General features: G+C 39.2%; 7 protein-coding genes across 7 annotated transcripts; 4 read left to right on the top strand and 3 right to left on the bottom strand.

The window, feature by feature from the left end:
• Positions 1-197: 197 nt before the first annotated feature.
• Positions 198-1,188, bottom strand: BEWA_042560 (ATP-dependent Clp protease proteolytic subunit, putative; the record flags this gene model as incomplete). Its single annotated transcript, XM_004833613.1, has 6 exons — positions 1,131-1,188; positions 1,025-1,067; positions 910-990; positions 811-877; positions 376-771; positions 198-342 (listed from the first exon to the last, which is right to left on the bottom strand). The coding sequence occupies exons 1-6, from the start codon at positions 1,176-1,178 to the stop codon at positions 198-200; spliced, it is 780 nt and encodes a 259-aa protein (XP_004833670.1). The 5' UTR covers positions 1,179-1,188.
• A 122-nt stretch (positions 1,189-1,310) lies between these two features.
• On the bottom strand, positions 1,311-1,670 carry BEWA_042550 (ubiquitin domain containing protein; the record flags this gene model as incomplete). The annotated part of the gene is made up of 3 exons (XM_004833612.1): positions 1,311-1,426; positions 1,461-1,557; positions 1,611-1,670. The coding sequence occupies 3 exons, from the start codon at positions 1,668-1,670 to the stop codon at positions 1,311-1,313; spliced, it is 273 nt and encodes a 90-aa protein (XP_004833669.1).
• A 215-nt stretch (positions 1,671-1,885) lies between these two features.
• BEWA_042540 (conserved hypothetical protein) lies at positions 1,886-6,607 on the bottom strand (the record flags this gene model as incomplete). The annotated part of the gene is made up of 1 exon (XM_004833611.1): positions 1,886-6,607. The coding sequence occupies one exon, from the start codon at positions 6,605-6,607 to the stop codon at positions 1,886-1,888; it is 4,722 nt and encodes a 1,573-aa protein (XP_004833668.1).
• Positions 6,608-6,687: 80 nt separating this feature from the next.
• BEWA_042530 (conserved hypothetical protein) lies at positions 6,688-8,104 on the top strand. The gene is made up of 7 exons (XM_004833610.1): positions 6,688-6,948; positions 7,002-7,300; positions 7,342-7,428; positions 7,464-7,680; positions 7,714-7,850; positions 7,886-7,990; positions 8,025-8,104. The coding sequence occupies exons 1-7, from the start codon at positions 6,735-6,737 to the stop codon at positions 8,055-8,057; spliced, it is 1,092 nt and encodes a 363-aa protein (XP_004833667.1). The 5' UTR covers positions 6,688-6,734; the 3' UTR covers positions 8,058-8,104.
• Positions 8,105-9,095: 991 nt separating this feature from the next.
• Positions 9,096-13,652, top strand: BEWA_042520 (ABC transporter, ATP-binding protein domain containing protein; the record flags this gene model as incomplete). The annotated part of the gene is made up of 1 exon (XM_004833609.1): positions 9,096-13,652. One exon carries the CDS (start codon positions 9,096-9,098, stop codon positions 13,650-13,652), a length of 4,557 nt encoding a protein of 1,518 aa, XP_004833666.1.
• Positions 13,653-14,729: 1,077 nt separating this feature from the next.
• On the top strand, positions 14,730-16,274 carry BEWA_042510 (conserved hypothetical protein; the record flags this gene model as incomplete). The annotated part of the gene is made up of 1 exon (XM_004833608.1): positions 14,730-16,274. The coding sequence occupies one exon, from the start codon at positions 14,730-14,732 to the stop codon at positions 16,272-16,274; it is 1,545 nt and encodes a 514-aa protein (XP_004833665.1).
• Positions 16,275-16,719: 445 nt separating this feature from the next.
• On the top strand, positions 16,720-19,890 carry BEWA_042500 (hypothetical protein; the record flags this gene model as incomplete). Its single annotated transcript, XM_004833607.1, has 1 exon — positions 16,720-19,890. The coding sequence occupies one exon, from the start codon at positions 16,720-16,722 to the stop codon at positions 19,888-19,890; it is 3,171 nt and encodes a 1,056-aa protein (XP_004833664.1).
• Between the last annotated feature and the right edge of the window lie 118 nt (positions 19,891-20,008).

The raw sequence follows: 20,008 nt of genomic DNA, 5'->3' as shown, positions 1-20,008 counted from the left end.
GAGAAAATCCCTAGTCACCTGCCTATTCATTCCCATAGAAATAATGTTAAAGGCCAAGGTAAGAATCATTAAATATTCATATGAAACGTCGTACCTATTGCACAGTTGAATGGTGAGTCAAATGAGTTTTAGACTCATGTGTCCAGAACGCTAATGTTCAAAACGATTGCTTATCCATGTAGACAGTAAGATAAAATTTATTTTCCGATTGGTACATCATCGTTTCCCCTATTGGTTATTATTTCATCGATTAATCCGTAATCTTTAGATTCTTGCACCGACATGAAATTGTCTCTTTCGATATCAGCCGCAATTTTCTCTATCGGTTGTTTTGTTATATTACTGCAAGGGGTAATTTATTTGAGTACCCGTTACCTGTAAATTTCGATTATATTCTTTTTAATGTTAGAAATGTGTTGAGCTTCTATTCTGATCTGTTCCGCAGTGCCTTCGGCTGTACCACTTGGTTGAAGCAGCAATACCCTGGAGTGACGGAGTCCAAATCTTTTTCCAGGAGTTCCAGCACCAAGTAGCAAAGTGGCTGTGGATGCACACAAACCAACGTTTATTGTTATAATTTGCGATTTAACATGCCGTAGTGTATCATAGAGGGATAGCCCAGCCTGAATATTCCCGCCGATGCTGTTTATGTAGAGAGTGATTGGTTTGATATTCGTTTCACTATCTAGACAAAGAATTGCAGCAATGAGCTGGTTAGCATAGTCGTCGGTTAGGGGTTGACTGACAAAGAGTATTCTTTCGCGAAACAGCCTAAATCACATCTTCCGAGTGAATATTGCCACAACAAACCTGTTGTGTATATCTTCCCATTCTATGTGATTCGTCCCTGGGATTCTGTATGCGACTTTAGGGATCCCTAAGGACTCTATTTTAGGTGGAAAGACAAACCTATAACGTTTTTAGTGTCCGAATGGCTCCTTGTTCTGTGTGTCTTTTGGACGTCATTGGCGGGCCAAGGCCTTGATATTCCTGTAGAATCTGAAATGTGTTTGCATTAAAAAACCTCGCAAAGAGTACCAGTCGGCCTTGAACGCCATACAAGTGTCCTGTAAATACATTATCAGAATCCAATGAGACGCGGAGACAAAACAACGCAAAACGCATCCTACCTTTGCAATTATAATGGCAAACAACACGAGACACCCCAAAGGTGTCATTTACTTCAACTAACGCAGACCCAGAGAGGCCGAATGTGTGGAGTGGCGCATCCTCAAGTCCCGAACGCCAGGGCCGAGAATGACGCATACGGAGACAAGGATAAGTGAAATGTAGGAAATTTAAAATAAAATTTAACACGAGCCTCCAGTTTGCTGAACCATAGCATCAATGATGTCCCCGTGCTCTATGCCTAACTCTTCCGGAGTGGAATCCCCCTTGATACGATCACCATCGAACAAGAAACGAACTACAAATGAGCGAGAGTTGAGAAATGGACGAACCTGCGTCTGGAGACTTGCCTAGACGGCTGCAATAGGTAGTCATGAGTTTCTCCAGCTTTGTCTTTTTCTTAATCTTAAAGTAGACCTCCGATCCGTCCTACAAAAAGTGTGTCTCGATGAAATGTGCAGGAAACCAACAGGTGAACGCACTTTGAGCTGGATATGCTCGTTTCCAGCTTGCGAGAGATCCTTAGCTTCGTTATCCGCCATCTCGTATCATACAGTCAATGTGTGAAAATTTAATTTGATCCTCTCGGTATGATTGAACTAAGACACCACAATAGACGAACGTTGCCTTTTGGCACCGAGTCAGCACTAGAAATTTGAGCTCCAGTGTTCTTCACCAGGGCAAACGTACTTAAAAACAAACTACTCTACTGATAGCATACATACAAGGGTAGAAAGATTAACAAGGTAGATACTAGTCACCTGTAGATGCGTTTTATCTTGTTACTATGCTGCGCTAATTGCCGGTTCCTGAACTTTAAGAGGTCCTTGTTGGTATCCACGATTTGGATGCTGTTGTCTACCAAGGTTCTGACATTGCTAGTGATGAATTGCGAGTCCTTTTTGTCCTTCACAGGTAACTTGTCCAGAATGGTAGTCACCAGGTTGATATAGAGGCATGAAAAGTATCCAAAGGCATATTCGTTACGCTCCTCTCCGTCAACAGTGTCCTTTATCTTGCAAAGCAGGTCTCTAGTGACCTTTTTTATCCCCAAGGCTTTGCCCTTATTGGATCTTTGGCCAATGTCCAGGGTTTCATTCACTTGTGACCAGTTGCTTTTGTCTCTTATGAGATTCATAGTTCTTGTTTTGAACCCCTCATCGAAAACCACCACCGTTTGTGCCAATAAAGCCTTGATAAACCTCTGGGCATTCTTTCGCTTTGCTTCCAAAACTTCCAGGTATATACGTACGAATCCGTGCATTCTCGCATGTGTAGAGCCTCCAAATGCTCCGAGAACAGGAGAGTTGCACGACTTGAAAAAGCTTTCCACAATTAAAATCATTAGGCTCTGGAAGCACATACTGAGCTTATTCAGAAATATATTAACATCTTGCTTAATCACCAACTTGAGATTGTGCTCTGCCAATCTCTGCAGGTTCAAATCATCGGATATCATGTGTAAAAATATAAATGGTAATAGTAGCTCCGGGTGTGTTAGCCTATTTACCAGAATCATTCCTATGATTTCCATGCTCATCACTCTATCCATGTGTGTGTCATTTCCAGCTATATAAACGTCGGATTGTTTTGTTAAATTCTCGTATCCAGCAATACCATTTGTACTCTCCTTAGGGGCAAACTCAACATTTTTTTCATGTTCAGGAGTTGAGGAACATTCATTGTAGAGTGAACACAGTTGGGATATTATGGAAGAAAAGGTACGAATAAATACGTTCGCTGCTGTAAATAATGCAGCGACATGGTCCTTGAATACAGAGTCACCTGATAGAGTTTGGTAGTTTGATAAAAGTTGATAGAGGAGCATCATACCAGAATTTATCGTACTAATGTGAGTAAATGAACAATTGTGGACTTTCAAAAGCATATCCTTCAATCTTTTAGGGTCAATCGCTTTCAAATTGTCAGTGTTCATTGTGAATCTAGCAACACACTGAACAAACATACCAGATATATTCCAAAGCTTTAAATCATGATACAATAGTGACAAATTTATGAAAAGTTCAAATATGCCACTGCTAAGATCGGATATTCCGTTCAATCGATATGTTGTAAAGTCCACAAATTCAGATATACAAGCTAGTTTCCATGCATTCTTTAATATTTCTCCATTGGAAATTATGTGCATATTTTCCTTGGAGTTTTCGAACATATTTTTAATGCTTGTCAGATTAGAAAATGTGGTTGTAAAAATAGGTTCAATGTGCTCGCTGAAACCATATGAAATAACTTTAGCATTTGAAGCTAGCAACTGAATGATAGCCCTTGTTAGTGCAGGAGAGTCATAGTCTACCAGTTTCTGTACACTGGAATCAATATCTCTTAACGTGGTTTCATCGCAGTCATCTTTGCTCATACTAGCAGATACCATAGAAGCTAGATTGGCAACGAGAATAATGATATTTATCCTATTATAATCTAGTACTGTTGCTGAATCTACTCTCAAATATGGTAAAAAATAAATGAGGTGTGTTGCAAATAATTTCGGATTTACCTCACCCACAAGTTTTGTAACACACAAAACCTCGGCTAATTCATGATACGTTGATCCTTGGGATCTTTTAAAGAGAAACAAATCAAGCAATACATTTAGCCATTTTTCGATTATGCCGTCAATATATAAATTTATAGAATCTGTTGACATTACAGACTTGAGATTTGCCTCTGGAAGGGCATTCACACCTTCATTTAAAGACTTTCCATTAGTATGAAAATATACATTCTTTGCACCAGAAAAATATGCTAGAGGAGTTGACACGCACTTGAAATTTTTTTTTAGGTTATTTACCATAATTACAATAGGGTTAACTTTTCCCTTGTATGCTCCCATTTTATAAAGAATAATTTTTACAAATTTTTCGCTAATTTTAACCTTTTCCAAATCCATTTTCCCATTATTTGAATCCAAAAAATTACCATTGTTGAAAATGAAGAATGAACTCGCAAGCAGGTTTACATAGGCATTTTTAACAGACTGATGTTCCCTTTCAAAATCTGAAGTATATTCAGCTATAGCAGAAACAATTTCTAGAGATTCTAAACTAGTTTCCAGAGAAAGATACATGTGCAAAATGTTCGTAGAACATAACCTAATACGCCAGTTAACATCTTTTGTACACAATAAAAGTCTCTTTATTACATTTTCACTGATACAATTTTTAAAATTATAGGGATTTGTTACCATGAACGTGAAATATACTTTAACAGCTTGCTCCCTAACGTTTATACTATAGTCACCCATTGAAGCAACTAATAGGTCTTGGATCAGTGGTAGAGACAAATATGTGCTATAATTTTCAACCATTCTAGACACAAACGTTATTGCCGTCTTTAAAAGGACATTTTCACTACTAGTGTATAGAACATCTATCATTAGCTTCCATATAGACTCATACAAGTTATTTAGTACGTGATAAACTAGTATTTTCCACGCAACTTCCGTTTCTTCATCTCCATAAAATTGCACATTTCCAGATAAAAGAGAGACAATATTTATATTTTCCACAATATTATCAAGAGTACGTTTGGAGTCATTTGTGTTCTCAAACAAAAATTTAAACATTTTACAAAATCGCAAGACTTGGAAAGATTCTTGCGGATTTACTAGAAAAAAATGCCATTTTAAGGCTAAATAAAAAATACAGTGACCAAATTCACAGTGATTACGATCTATATTATGGCTATTTACATGAGACAAATATTGCAGAGTGTAGCTTTTTACATCCTCTACCAATAGTTTACTAAATTTTTTCACTTCTAAACCCTTTTCTAAAGATACTACATTGAGTTTGAACAAACCAATCGGTTTACCCGAAAAATATTTTACATATTCATCAATAAGCTGTGCATAGTTTACATTAATTTCATGAAATATTGGCATTATGTAGGTTGCAGCGATCGAACAAAGTTTAATAGAAAACCGTCTAATGTGTGATGCAGAATTTTTGGAATAATATTTCTTGATAAATATTAGAGATAACTCCAGTACAATAAATGGAGTTGACGCTATCTTTGGAGAACAAAGGTTATTACACACTTCCCCAAAGAGACACTTAAATCCTTTAAAATTATCAAGAACAGAATCACTGACCGAGTTAAACAAGGCCAAATCTACCATGTTTTCCAATACATGTTTGGTTTCATTATAAAATTCTGTGCCTTGTTTCAGGGAAGACATGTGTTGCACCAAATATTCAAATATTGTTGCAAAAAAGTTGGCGTTCTCATCTGATAATTTTCCAATATTTTTAGCAATACCAAATAGAATGTCCTTAGAATTTTGCATCTCACACCGGTTTACTATCAGCATAATAATTTTTAGCATTTTAGGCCAAATTTCATCTTTAATACATTTACAATTGTAGAAAACGAAGAGTAGACTATCCAAATATTTTATAGACCCTAAAATGGGAAGTTTGTCTATAATTGACATAAGCCTATCCAAAGTAGTAGAATATAGGTTTCTAATTTTTGAATCATCCAAAGGATCTACCAGATTTACGCGTTTCAAATGGTTAAGCATCTTTTCTATAAGAACAGAATTGGACACTGATACGTTGTTGTATAAGCATACATTTGCAACATATAATGTATGCAATACATCATTTTCTTTATTGAAAAAATCGTCTACTGCAAGGTTTAATTTATCCAAGTCTTCAATCGTAGCATCTTTAAGGATGAACAACTTTGGCAAATGGTTTATGTTGCTATGAAAATATGTTACATTGTTTATGCTTTTATAGATACGATCCATATCCCCTTCTTTGTGAGAAGGGTGCTCATATTCATGACAAATCTCCAGAGAATCTGAGTCATTTATACCTTCTGTAGCGGCATCAAAATCACAATGCTCCCAGTTTGAAGGCGAGAATGTATGTGTTTCATCATATATTGTGGTAGAAATGCTTTTGGCATCACCTTCATCCAAATCGGAAATATGCAATTTTCCATCACATTCAACTGCTACACCAAGTTTATCACTCGTATTCTGCTCAATATTCTTAATTTCTCCATGAGGATCTTCTATATTTTTCTCCGTTCTCCGTTTCTTTTCCTTGTGTGTGCCGGCAGAAGAATAATCCTCCACGCTGGAGGATACGGAGCCATTTACAACATCAACATTGGAATCCGATGCCTCTGTTGAGCACAGTTCTTTTCGTTTCTGATCCACTTCACCTTCTTCTACAAAGACAGTTTCTTCGCGGAGAGTTGTAGAAGGCTTGAGAGCATTATAGTATCGTTCGACTATGGTTTTGGAGAATTGTAGCACATCGTTCTTGAAAAGGCTTCGCATCCCATCTGTGTTGATGCCGTAAATGTGTAGAGTGTGGAAGATTTCCTCTTCGATGCGACCATTCGAAACGAAATTTGGATCTCGTTCTTCCTGGGTATCTGTCATATCTCTTCTATTTTCAAATCCATTTTCGTGTGAATGTGTATGGAACTTTAAATCGTCCATTATCTATCCACTGTGCTACGTTGTATTCCGGCTGAAGATACCACCCGATTTGCCACATGAATGAAATTTCGACCAAATTCAATGAAAATTCCCAGTGGTTGAAAATTACTAATCCCAATAAAAGAAAATGAGTCATAAATATCGACGACGCTCCAGGAGTAGAGACACGTTGAGAAAATACTCCAGCACGGATCGTAGCATATCGAGAAGCAGGTCCAACGTCCGATTACGAAGAAGTATTTCAAAGGGAAGAAGAAGCTATTCAAAGGGCCGGAGATACTTTCCTAGAGACCGACGCAGCATCTCCAGGAGCGTAAGTAAGAGCAGGGCTAGTAGCAGAGGTATGTTTTTACATTTCTCATCTCTAAAAACCAAATACAACCACTAAATATAGGTGATCGCAAAAAATATCCAACGGAATACGAGGCAAAAGATGGCTCAAGCTTTTCACCAGCGATGGATAGTCATAGAGATGACCACGGCGTTCGCAGACGTGGACAGGCTCGCAATCTAGTCTGGACGATGCCATCTATAACAAAACATCCTACTCATCCTGCCAGCAATAAGTATAGCTCTACGCATAGTGCGCCAAGACCGCGCCACAACGGCTCAAATCGTTATATCCCTTCCTATGATAGAAGACTTCCTCTGTCCTCTTACAAATACGAATCCGATGAATTCAAATCGAAGAAGGTGTGTTTATCTACAATGGACTCAAGCATAATCTATTTCAGGAACAAGATGCTAAAGCTACACAAGAAAAGGAGATGGTTTACAGGGAGAAACAAAAATTGCTTGGAGCACACAGTATCGAACTCAATGTAAGCTAATTTTACTCTCAATATTGGTGATTTAGAAACTTGTTGGAGAGCTCTCTGGACTGTCTAAAGACTCTGCAGAATATGAACAGATAAATGAAAAAATCATGACTCTTAAATCACAAATGAAGGAACTTATAACTGAGGACAAAAAGAAGCCAAAACGGACAAATACACTCAAGCATGAAAAGAATAAGAAGATAGATAACAGAGAAACTATGTTGTTTTTCAAAACATTACCAGAGTGTGCAAGAGGTTTGTTTTTCTCATACTTATGCAATTCTAAAGGCAAAGGAAATCTGGCTAAATGGATATCTGATAATCCTAAAATCTTGTTGCCAAAACAAATCGCAATGCTAGCTTCCCATGGTACATTTACCGATGGTGCGATTATTCAGTACAAAACCCATAAACTTGCCGAACAGGTTTGCATTCTGTCGAATAAACAGGACATATATAGGTCTTAAATTCCTGCAAATTGCATGGGATATCAGTGGAGTGGTTACCCCCTCAGGAGAAGGACTCTGCTCAAGCAGAAGAGTTGCCCGCTAAAAAGACGTCTGAGGTATCTCATTTATTCTACCCTTACAATAGTTTAGGCCGATGTGGATTATGGAGGACTTGATGATTAATCATCTACAGAGTAGAGGGTACTATTTAGTTGCTATTTTTCAAGCCAATAACTATGTAGCCTAACCAAACTGTGTTTTTTTATTTTCGCAATAGACTTAGCAGATGATTTTCAAGCGTACCAATACGGAAGGTTTCATCCCCTATGCAACAGATTCTAAGCGTTGGAATGCCCAAACCCACAAATTCCGCAGTGGTGGTAACAGAGATTTCCGAGACTCGCTAAAACTGCAGGCATAGTTACCACCATGAGAATCCAGCTATTATTTATGAAACTGCATGGAGCAACTCGCTATTTTCCGGGTAAAGAAATATCTAATCCATCTCTTACACTCCGTTACGGGTGGAAGGAAATTTGGCCCTAAGATTCGTAATTTTGTCCTCTCTGATTATCAGGATCGGGATTCTCTAGTTGTCTGTGGCAACTGCACTCTTGGTAGACAGACTCCAGCACCCAGGAGCAACATTTTTACGTGTAAAATGGACACCATAAGTGGATATATCCTTCTAGTGGCGATATCGTGTGTTGGTTAAACCATGTGTAGATGGAACAGACAGACGTTACTCACCAACTTCCAGAAGCCAGAAATATCCAGTAATCTCATTCCACACATTGTTAGGGACAACTTCAACTACCAATAAAACGGAAAGATAAGGAGAATCCCTGGATTCCTTGGACGTGTTACAGGCGTTTGCTCCATCTACAAAATCACCCAAACACCAACCTTCTTCAATTACACAGGCACGTACCATGTAATCCATCTTGAATAAACGAAAATTCCACCCGAGAGAGTTTCAGTAGTCGTCTGGGCTGTTTCTAGTGTGTAAGTGTCTGCTCTGTAGGGGTAGACCGTCTGCCGTCGTAATTCAGGGGGAATAACTCATCGCAATGGGTCACATCCAAGTTTTACCATAAAATGATGTTATAAAGGGTCATAAGGAAGTTTAAAGATCTTTTGAGGTTTGTAACCAGCTTCTCTCCACTATTCGTAACTACACATCATTTTGAGGACTGGGTTGTACACACTATCGGCAAAAACATGGAAGAAGACACGAAGACACTGGAAACTACCCATCACTTTTGGGAGAGCGAGGTGGAGCTGGTAAGGAAGAAGACCAAAGCACCGAATGGGAAGAAGTTTCGCTACTTTGACGACAAGGGAATCCTCAACTTTGTCTTTCTGCTATGGATGTATAGATGGATCAGGGAAACGTCAAAGAGATACCTGGACCCTTACATGCTCCACCCTCTTCCACTGGCTGACCAGCTTCTCATATGGCAACCAATTCTTTCTAAGCATATTAGTGACGGTATTGCAAGCCTGGAAGCATATGAGGCTCTAAGCAAAGAGGAAAAGAAGAGTGCCAAGAAGCCTGTAAAATATATACTATTGAGAGCCCTTTTGTTAACCTTTTGGAAGAGGCTTCTGTTAATCTTGGTGGCTATCGTTGTTATGAACGCCATTAACATGAGTGTTCCCATCTTCCTGCACAGATTGCTCAACTTGTTGTCAGAAAAGGACTTCAACTTCATGACGTTTTTGTCCCTTGCACTTTCCATCATAATCATTGAACTCTTCAAGGAAATTTGCATGGAACACATAAACTATTATTTACAAAGACTTTCATGTGTCATCGACTCATGCCTCCGTGCGACAATTGTCCAACATGGACTCTGTTATAGACGTAGCACATTTGGGCACTTTTCTGATAGCCATAACTCTTGCAAGAGTGCCATTCATTGCTGTTCAGGGAAAGATGCATGTACTGATAATCCATTGTTATGCCCAGCAAGGCGTTACAAGAATAATGAGATTAACCCAAAAGTATTCACTTTGGCACTAAACCAACCACGTCATGTTCCATTTACCATTGAGTGTATTGCTGGAATAATCGACTTTCTGACAGCCTTCACATACGGGCTCATTGTTATTAGTCAGCAGCTGAACATGAAGGCAATGAACATTCTAATAGTATCTATCTTTTTGGTACTATGCATAATCGCTGTGGAGGTTACAAATGGTTTTCTCTTTCTGCAATATTTTGGAATTAGGGATGCCAGAATAGACAAATCCGAAGAGGTGTTATCTAGTCTCCCCCTAATAAAAAGAATGCTACTGGATGATATAGGCCATGATATTGTTATGGAAGTCAGAAATGATGAATTAACTATCATAGCTGTACGTTTCTTTTTGGCGCTATTTAGCAAAGTTATAATGGCATCAATCACATGCATAAACATTATTATTCTTGTTAATGACTTTGTTACCCAAGTAAAAGATGCTACCGATGTAAAGGACATTAATCCCTCTGGATTACTCGCCTCCATATTTGTTATCATGAAGATCATTTCCCCCCTCTATATGGTTCCGTTTAAACTCAAATTGTTGGCGTATGCTATTTGTGGAATAATCAATATCGAAAAGTTCTTAAAGAGTTGCTCACCAAACTTTTACATTCCTGATAACAAGTTTACTGGGAAGACTACTCTACCAGATGGACTGCCTGCTGAGGACAAGACACTGCCAAAGGGCCTAGTTGTAATGTTCAAGAAGGCCTCCTTTGCCTGGATCAATAGCAGGAAGGATCTTCTTGACAATACTGGTACTACTTGTCTGAGAGACCTTGACTTTGTCCTCAACTCTGGTGACCTTGCCATAATTACCGGTGCTCAAGGTTCTGGCAAGAGTAACTTTGTCAAGGCTATTCTTGGTGACATGACTCTGGTTGAAGGATCAATGGCTGTATTGCCTCTCTCTACTAACATGCCAATATTCTATGCTTCTCAGGACGTATGGCTACAAAAGGGTACCATCATGTCTAACATTACCTTTGGTCATAGATTTGATGAGGAGCTTTACAACACAGTTTTAAAGGCTATTGAACTTGAGCACGACATTTCCACTTGGGAAGGAGGTGACATGCGTAAGATTTCTGAACATGGTTACTCTCTCAGTGGAGGTCAGAGAGTCAGAATTGGACTTGCTCGTGCCATCTATTCCTATCTCATATTCAGTAAGACTAGCAGAGAAGAGAACAATGCCAAGTGCTCCTTTTTGGTAGTCCTTGATGATTGTTTCACAAGCTTGGATCCATTCGTGGCGAAGACAATCTTCAAGAATCTCTTTAATGTTAATGATGGATTATTAGCAAAGGGTGATGTATCTACAGTTCTGACAATTTCCAAGCGCATCTTGGAAGCTTGTGTATCGTCTGAATCTCCGGATTTATATCCAGATGCTCCAATATATGCCCTAGAGAACAATACTCTTATCCAAGAAAACAAACTCAAGTCTTTGATAGAGCATGAAGTTGGTCATCTTGAACCTCCAAAGCCTTCTGAAGACATAGTGAAGCTTCAACCAGAGTCATCAGATATTCTTAGAAGGTGCAGCTCTGATAATTATACTCGTGACGGACGAAAAATATCAACAGGATCCTGGTATTCTGATTCACCCACAGTTCAGGCATTATATGATAAGAACAACCTTAAAAATAGCAGAAACAAGGGATTTTGGATAATTGGTGTATATTTCCGTGCGGTTGGTTGGCCCATCATCTTTTTCTTTATATTTTCTCTCACCTTTACAATTTTGGATAGTACTAAATTCATCATTACTTCCAAAGTATCAGATTCAGTCCTTGATTATGCAAAAGAACATAAAGGAGCAGGAGTGTCATTAGAGGATGTTAAGAAATACTGTATTAAAGCATTGAGATGGATTGTTCTTTTATCCGTTGCTGTTATGGTCGGAGCTTTGTTACGCATCATTTCAATGACAAAATCTTCCCTTAATGCATCATGCAGACTTTATGAATATTGTATCAATTCTCTCTTTTTAAATAGTTCAGCGGTTATTAAAATAAAGAGATCATTAGGGAACGTTTTGACATTCTTGTATATGGATACACTCTCCATTGACAACACGTTCAATTACTTCCTCCACGATATCTTTCTCTTGTTGATTGAAGCGAGTGTCCATCTTCTTACACTTTTATTCCTTGTACCATGGGCTACTCCACTTGCTTTTGTAATTTGCTTTATTGTTATTAGGTTTATCGCATACCATTATATTAAATCATCTCAACATGTATCATTTGCACGTATGGAGACATTTAATATCTTGGACTCTACAATTGAATCTGCTATATCTGGCCTACCTATATATCGTAGTTTCAAGAAGGAATGGGAATTTATGCATAACACAATCGAACATGTAGAATATAACATAAGGTGTTTATACTTTTGTAACTCTTCAGTTATTTGGAGCGCTGTGACATTCAAATGTTTGCTTTCGCCGCTAGCGCTGTTTATTCTCGTATTCCCCCTTGTTAGATCAAGATTGTTTGATATAGAGATAAAGATTGGTTATTATGCCATGGCATACTCAATATTTCTCACTGTAAACACTTATTTTACCAATTTCCTCAAGCTGTATTACTTTTTTGAAATGTGCAGGATTTCAATAGGAAGATTTGAGAACTTTGTTCCTCCAAATACTCCCGTTAAATTCACAAAGAAAAGGGACATTCACCGAACGGATATAGTCGTTGATCATTCTGAAAAGGATTCAACTGATAAGGATGCATTATTGGACGATTTGAAGAAGAGCATTCGCATGAGACGCAATCTAGAGTATAATTCCAAGAGACCAGTAGCTTTCACCAGATTTAGAATGCTCTTCTTTAAACACAAGGTTAATGTGTTTGATGTGTCAGAGTACGTTACTCCGGGACACAACAGGATAAAGTTGGATAATGTTAGTGTGTACATCACTTCTACCAATGATACCAATGAGTATGCTATTCTAAAGAATGTTACTTGTTCGGCCAATACTTCTGATATTATCGGTATTGTTGGCAGAACAGGTGCAGGAAAGTCTACCCTATTGTCAGTGCTCCAGGGTTTGGCAAGGAATAGAGATGGATCCGTTTTGCTTGATGGTTGTGATCTGAATGATATGCCAAAGAATGTGACTAGGCAGATAATCGGAGTACTACCTCAACTACCATTTGTATTCAGAGGCTGGACTGTTCGCCGATTTATTGACCCTAGAATGTTATTTGATGATACCAATATTGAAATGGCTCTTGAAAATTGTGGCTTACTCAAGTTTGTTGAGAACCTCTCAGGTGGTAAGGGCCTTGACACAGTCATTATACCTGATCACTATCATAGGGATTTACCAAAATACCTAAAGAGAGCTTATTATGGCCCAGACTTTAAATCGCTAGACGGTTCGTTAAGAATCGATGTAGATCGCGGGATGACACTTTCAAACTCACAGCTACGTACACTATCCGTAGCAAGACTAGTGCTCTATAGAGAATTCTTCAAAGTTCTTTTGGTTGATGAACCTCCAGAGGATGAATCAGGGGCATCTAAAACTGCCGACATCCCAATTTATGAGCTCATCAAGACACACTTCCAACATTGTACAACATTTATCGCAGCTCACAATACCGATGTTTTGCGCTTATGCACTTCCATTTGGGTATTTCACAATGGTACCCTTACAAGGACATGCAAAACTGAGGATATTGTAGACAGTAGTTCACTCTCAAAGATTATAGAGGACTGCATTTTAGAGCAGTAATAATGCGGTACAAGTGTAGTTTTAGCAATCACATTTAAAAGAACTGTTTTGAGGGTTCAGAATCTTGTTTTAATTTTCATTCTTGGATTTTCATACACTTTTGTATTCCATGGATGCATATTCCTGGTCAGTCAATCTCCGTGCCTATGGAATCCATAAATGTTATTGTGGATGCCCTTTCCACTAGACAGTCTCATGGACGATCTCCAGTAGACCTTCCAGCTACACATTGTGCATAATCTGATGGATTAGAGAAAGATGAATGGAAAGTCTCTAAATGTGTACGAGAGTAAAGAATATTTGGCCATTTATAGTGATAATTATCCCCATGGCTCTTCTCTTCCTCAGTTTATTCCTTAACAGGAGTACTTATCAGGTCATGAATGCAGTTTATCCATGTATCATAATGGTTAGAATATGGATGGTTAGCGATTCAATGCAGAGTAGCTAGAAATTGAGTATTAGGAAGAGCTCTCCGAGGAAGAGTGTCTTTAGGGGACCACAGACGACAGAGGTGTACTGGTAGAATTGAATTGTGGATGTAATGGAATGGTAAGAGTGTTCCGTGTCCAGGCAACATCATATGTGATGGTAAAGAATGGGATTTTATATGGTCGCCTCTTCTCACTTCAGTAGACTCTTTAGAGACTCTCATTCCACTAGTGGAGCTAGGAGGACAACCGTAGGGAGTCTCTAGAATAAGGATGAATGAGATAGTATATCGCAACTATATGAACGAAGAGAGTGTATGTGGTCGAAATGGCGAGTATACGAAGTATAGGAGCTTGTCTATATTGCCAGGGAATTAGCATTTTTAGTGACGTGGCTAAATACTGTATTCTTTAGGATGATCAAGAGTAGTAGAGAATGATAAATCACCTACTCATTCCAGCAACTCTACATTCCGTCTGAAACCTTAAGGATATGAGAGCTACTTGACAGCATGCGTCTTGAAATGGTGAATAATACTGGAACACTAAACTCCCTAGTAGAGAATGGAAGGGTATCTTCAACTTATAGCAAATGATATGGTATATAATGGTGTGAACGACAGGTAAGATCACAAGATGACAAAGGATGTCAAAGGATCTTCAGAAAGGCGCCATGTTTATGGCAGGTCTGACTCTGTTGCAGTCTCTCCGTGTGGCGTTAACTGGAGCAAAGTTTGCACTTGACAGATTTAAAATTCCTCAGCAGTATGCCAGTTCGTTCATTAACATGGTCCATAATCCTATGGAACTGGCAACGTTTACTGGAATGGCTATTGTTACTTCTATCTCATGGACGTCCTGGTTTAAGAGCTGTTCCGGGTATTTTGCTACATTTACTAATGCTACACTATGTCTTTCATTCATCCTACTTCTCTATGCATTTGCATCTGGAGGTCAAATGGGAGATCTTACCTTCTACTACTGGACCATCGTCTTTGGATCGTTTATCTATGGACTGAATGTGGCCACTGTAATGACTGTGGCAAGCGCAGATGCCGCCCTTTTCAATGTAGGAATCCCTCTATCTGGAATTCAGGTTTCTGTCTACTACTATATCTTTACGAAGCTTGCTAGATGGCGTAACTGGTCAAACGTTAGTTACTGGATCATATTCTGGCAACTTGTTATAGCCATATTGATATCATTCGCCTCCGCTGTTCTATGGGTTATTATTGCTATTCAAGGGCCTTCTGGTGGTAGTACTGGTAAAGAGGGTAAAAATACCGGTGTTGCTTGGTCCCCAATTCTTATGGGTGTGGTAGGAATGGGCGGTATCTATGCTTTCTATCCTGCCATAGCTCCTTACAAATTGACTGATGTTGGTACTGGTTACACTATTGATCTTGTTGTTCTATTCATGAGCGCGGTTCCTGGTATTTTCATTGTTATCCTATGCTTATGTAATGGAGGAAATGGTCCTGGTCCAGACCAACCATGGGAAAATTTGTATGGGTGGTGGCATGCCGCTTGGCTATTTGCAATTCCACACATCACTGCTATGGTTTTGTGCTTTGTTACACTTCATTATCCAGATAGTGGAGTAGCGAGTTCTATAAAGAGCAGTGGTTTAAAAGTTGGAGCTATTACTGTGACCTTAAAGTTCTGTGAAGAAGGGTTAAAGGCGGTTTCATACGCCGGAGCCGGTAAGCAAGTAGGTAAATACTGCAGTTGTCCATGTAAAAGCCAGTGCACCAGAGACAGCGATTGCAAATGTCCATGTAAAGAAACCAACACCAACTGCAAAACCAGCTGCAAATGCTGTAAAACCTGCCATGGCCGAGCTGATTGTCGACCAAGCGAATGTAACGAGGGCAATCCCTGCAAATGTAAATGCTGTAAAGATAATGGTGGTGCTATCTCCTCTGTTAATGCCTTCTTATCCCAAGGTTTAATGATCATTTTGGCTTTTACTGGAGATGGTTATTTAAAGACTTATTCCAAATATGAGCATGACCGGGCTAAGTGGCCTACTAAGAATTTTGGAACATTTAGATCCATCTTATACTGGACAGGTAGTGGAATGTGGGTAGCATGCAAGAGTGTTAAGTCCTCCTTTACCAAGAATGTCAGATGCAAGGTTTTAGGTAAATCTGAGGCTCTACTCATTGTATATGCAGATCAGGAATTTTAATGGGTGGTCCGTAATTTGTCATGTTAGACATTCGTCCCCGCATTAATAAATCTAGTGGAGAATCTGGGAATCCTATTACTGAGGGTACCACCTGGAGACTGTCAGTGACACTCTCATGACATTCTCCCACACCATTCTGGCTGACAACATCTCCAATGATAAAGAGTTATGCTCATAGTGTTTGTCAGTTGTCTGATAAGGATAGAGATTCTTGGCCTACTTCACGTTATGGGTGTTGGAGTCTCAACTACATCGACCATCCAGTAGACTTTTTAAAAGGCTCTTTGGAGGATTCTCTGATGGACTTATTCAGTCGACAGGATGGTGGAGTGTCTTCCATAGGATAACCCAGTGAGCTAGTTGTGAGGGAGATGAATGAATGATAGTACTATGGCATAATTTGAGGTATCTAAGGTAGGAGACTAGAAAAAGGATAGCATTATGAATGTACCCAAACGTAAATATAAAGTACAAATGCCCACCGAAGAATAATAAAGGAAAGGTTAGAAGTACACCAGGAAAATGTGGATGTCATAGCAACGTGGATACGATTATTAGAGACATTAAAAGTGAATACAGTGAATATAAAGAATGCAAACACCGTGCCAGAACCTTTACATTTCAGAATTTAAAATATGGTGATGAAGAACTTACGGATGAAAAATCTACTAAACTTACCTCAATACACTCTGGGATAAAAGAGGTATATACTTACTATAGTAGAACTCATGAAGACAAGGGCAAAGATGATGTAAAGAGACCCCTTCTACTCAGACTTAAAGATGGAAGTGATAAATATCACTGGTATGAAAACGCAGATGCGGACGTAGATGATACTAAATCAGCTGGAGAACCCAAATCACATACAAACACTAAATGGAAGACGGTACCAAATGGAGAGAACGACTTTTACCCGGGACACCATATTCCAACTCAAGCACTTACTGATAAGCTCATTAAACTGACATGCAAACTCCACAATCTTCACTATGTTAACATTTATCAGGAACGTACATATAACTGTGCATGTAATAAGACCAATGTTGAAGAGAAGCATGGAGCTGAAGTACCTCTTGGGTATACTAAGTACACGCATAAATACACTACTGATGGAAACTTTGTTAGGTACAGAGATGCAAACCTTTCTTATAGAAGCAATGTAAATGAAAAAAAATATGAGCCTCTTACACTTGATCTCAATCAACGAACTCCTAATCTCACAGTGTATTACTGGAATAAAGACCCGGGACGTACAAAACCCCTACTCATGGAAGTAGCTTTTGGAACTATGAAAGTTCCTGCTGTTAATGATGGAAAACCTGACAACGACGAGTGGACTATGATCCTTGATGAAGGTAATCTAAAACTTGAAGATGATGAATATTCACTAACACTTCCTCCAGATAAACTTGAGGAAAAACTTAAAGAGCTAACATGTAAATTTTTTAATCCACCCGAGATGAATGACTACTGTACAAAGAAGGGGTATAAGAGTGAATTAGAACTTTCTCGCCAAGATGAAAAAGAAGAGAAAGAAAGAACTAGGAAACAAAAAGAACTTGAACCTCCTCCTGTTTCCGCTAAACTTCTTGCTGGTGTTAGTAATGATAGTGCTAGGTCATCCTCTCCTGTTAGTAAAGGTGATAGTATAACTGGAACGTGCACTGTTGAAAAACTATGGGAAGAGCTCGGAAGAGATGTAGATTATATACTAGGTGAATCAGCTGAACTTGGTGCAGTTGGATTAGGTGTAGCTACTGTAGCTCTTGGACTGGCTAAGAGTATTCTCGCCGGTGAAAAAGATAAACAGGCTGAAGGAGAACATGAATCCAAATCTTTACCCTCTAAACAAGAATCTACTATTGTTGGAGCTGCTTATGAAGAGCCTTTTACTGCTGCCACTACTATAACTCCCTCTGCTTCTCTAAGCGAAATAACAGATTCTGGTAGTGACAGAGAAGAGGAAGATTATGAAGCTACTAAATCTGAAGCTAAAGATGCTGATGAAGGAGGAAGGGATCCTGCTACTACAGTACCTCAAGATCAAAACCTTAAAACTCCTCAAGAACCTCTTGAAACTGATAATTCTAATGGAGTTCAACGTGAAGAGGTTCCAGCAGCTGACTTATCTGACCAGGTTCCTGATACAGAGTCTGAGACTAAGATTCTCCTACAAGGTACTCCTGTAGCCCAAATGGCTGAAGATGCTATAGATGGTGAAAGACTAAAACATAGAGGTGGTAGAGCTGCAGGGGTCACCATAAGGCTTGACAGCAAGACTCATTACCCAAGTAGTCCTAATGGTGTACAATTAAAGGTTACTCCTTACCATGGTACTCCCATACTCGGATATTCTGCTTTTCAACACAAATACAAAGAAAAAGGCTTTACCATAACTAAGTTTACAGTTGGAGATAAGGGACAGACGTTTCAACCACCCATGACAGAGGTAAAGGATTCTAACGTTGTAGTAGTCTTCTTCCTCAAATGTGAGAGTAGTCCCAACAACCCTGCTACTAAGATGCCACTTCTTTTCTACGTTGGTACTGATAAAAACGACCACAATTGGTATGCTAGGAAAAAGAAAGGTGGACACTGGATAGATGTTTCCGGTTTGTTAGGTAAAATCTCTCCACATAAAGCTTATAGTTTTGGTATTCTTCGGAACGCTTTAGAGAGCATTCAGCAGATTCTTGGAATTGGTTGTGGAACGAAGCAAGAATTTAAGTCTAGAAAGGCGTTAAAGGAAAAGAATGATATAGGAGATGGTTGGTCATATAAAAAATATCTTGGAAGTTATCAGAATCCTAATGCCATTTCTCCAGCTATTCCACCAAGAATTCATTCAACACTTCAACTAAAAGCAAAACATGGAAGCGACAACAATTTTGACTTAGGAGATTCTGGTTTTCAACTTAATAAATCGCAAAATATTGCTGCTACACCTTATGGACTTCCTCATCAACAATCACCTGATGATCAACCTCTCCAAAATACTCCTCCTCTTATTCATCCTCCTGCTGAACCTGCTCCTGAAAAATCTCGTAAATCTCCTGAAGCTGTTTCTGAACCTACTGAAGGACCTCAAGATGATGCTGACCCATCTCTCCAAGCTGATACTAATAAACTTCAAGAAACTCGACCCGTAAGTGGTGCCAATGGACAAGGCTCTGATGCTGGTCAGCCTGGTCTTTCTGGACCTACAGGACCTTCCGGTGATAAAGGAGAAGCTGGTATACCTGGTGATAATAATAATGCTGGTCTCTCTAATAGCGTAGCTGGTGCTGCTTCTGCTCTTACTCCTGATCAAGATGGTGGAGGGATTCAGGATAGTCATAGAGGAAGAGAAGAATCTCCTGGACCTTCTACTGCTGGTCCTTCTACTACTTCTCCTCCTGCTTATAAAGCTGAAGCTCGATCAGCCTCAGACTCTGGTCCTGGAACTCGCGGTAAAGGCTCTCCTCCACTCTCCCCAGGCTCTAAAACTGAAGCTCCTACTACTGAGATTATTGTCTCTGTAACTACTGGCATTCTTACAACTTCTGCCTTGGCTTGTTTTGCTGGATGGAAACTCTATAACCGCTATAAAGGAGACCCTTGGGTTAGACAGATTTGAGACTCTATGGAGATACTCTAGAGATACTAGCTTTGGTGGATACTAGGAATAATGGAGCATATCAGGAAGAATCTCTAGGAGCATTGTAGAAAGTGTTTTACGGATGAGTAAGAATGTA

The sequence above is a fragment of the Theileria equi genome, assembly GCF_000342415.1.
Source record: "Theileria equi strain WA chromosome 2 map unlocalized gcontig_1105316255037, whole genome shotgun sequence".
In the NCBI taxonomy this organism is placed as follows: Eukaryota; Apicomplexa; class Aconoidasida; order Piroplasmida; family Theileriidae; genus Theileria; species Theileria equi.
This window is presented reverse-complemented; position numbering and strand designations above follow the sequence as displayed.

Coding starts and splice junctions, on each gene's coding strand:
- BEWA_042530 (XM_004833610.1), top strand. CDS start 6,735: ATGAGTCATAAATATCGACGACGCTCCAGGAGTAGAGACACGTTGAGA. Junction 6,949..7,001: donor GAGCAGGGCTAGTAGCAGAG/GTATGTTTTTAC, acceptor CACTAAATATAG/GTGATCGCAAAAAATATCCA. Junction 7,429..7,463: donor CACACAGTATCGAACTCAAT/GTAAGCTAATTT, acceptor TTGGTGATTTAG/AAACTTGTTGGAGAGCTCTC.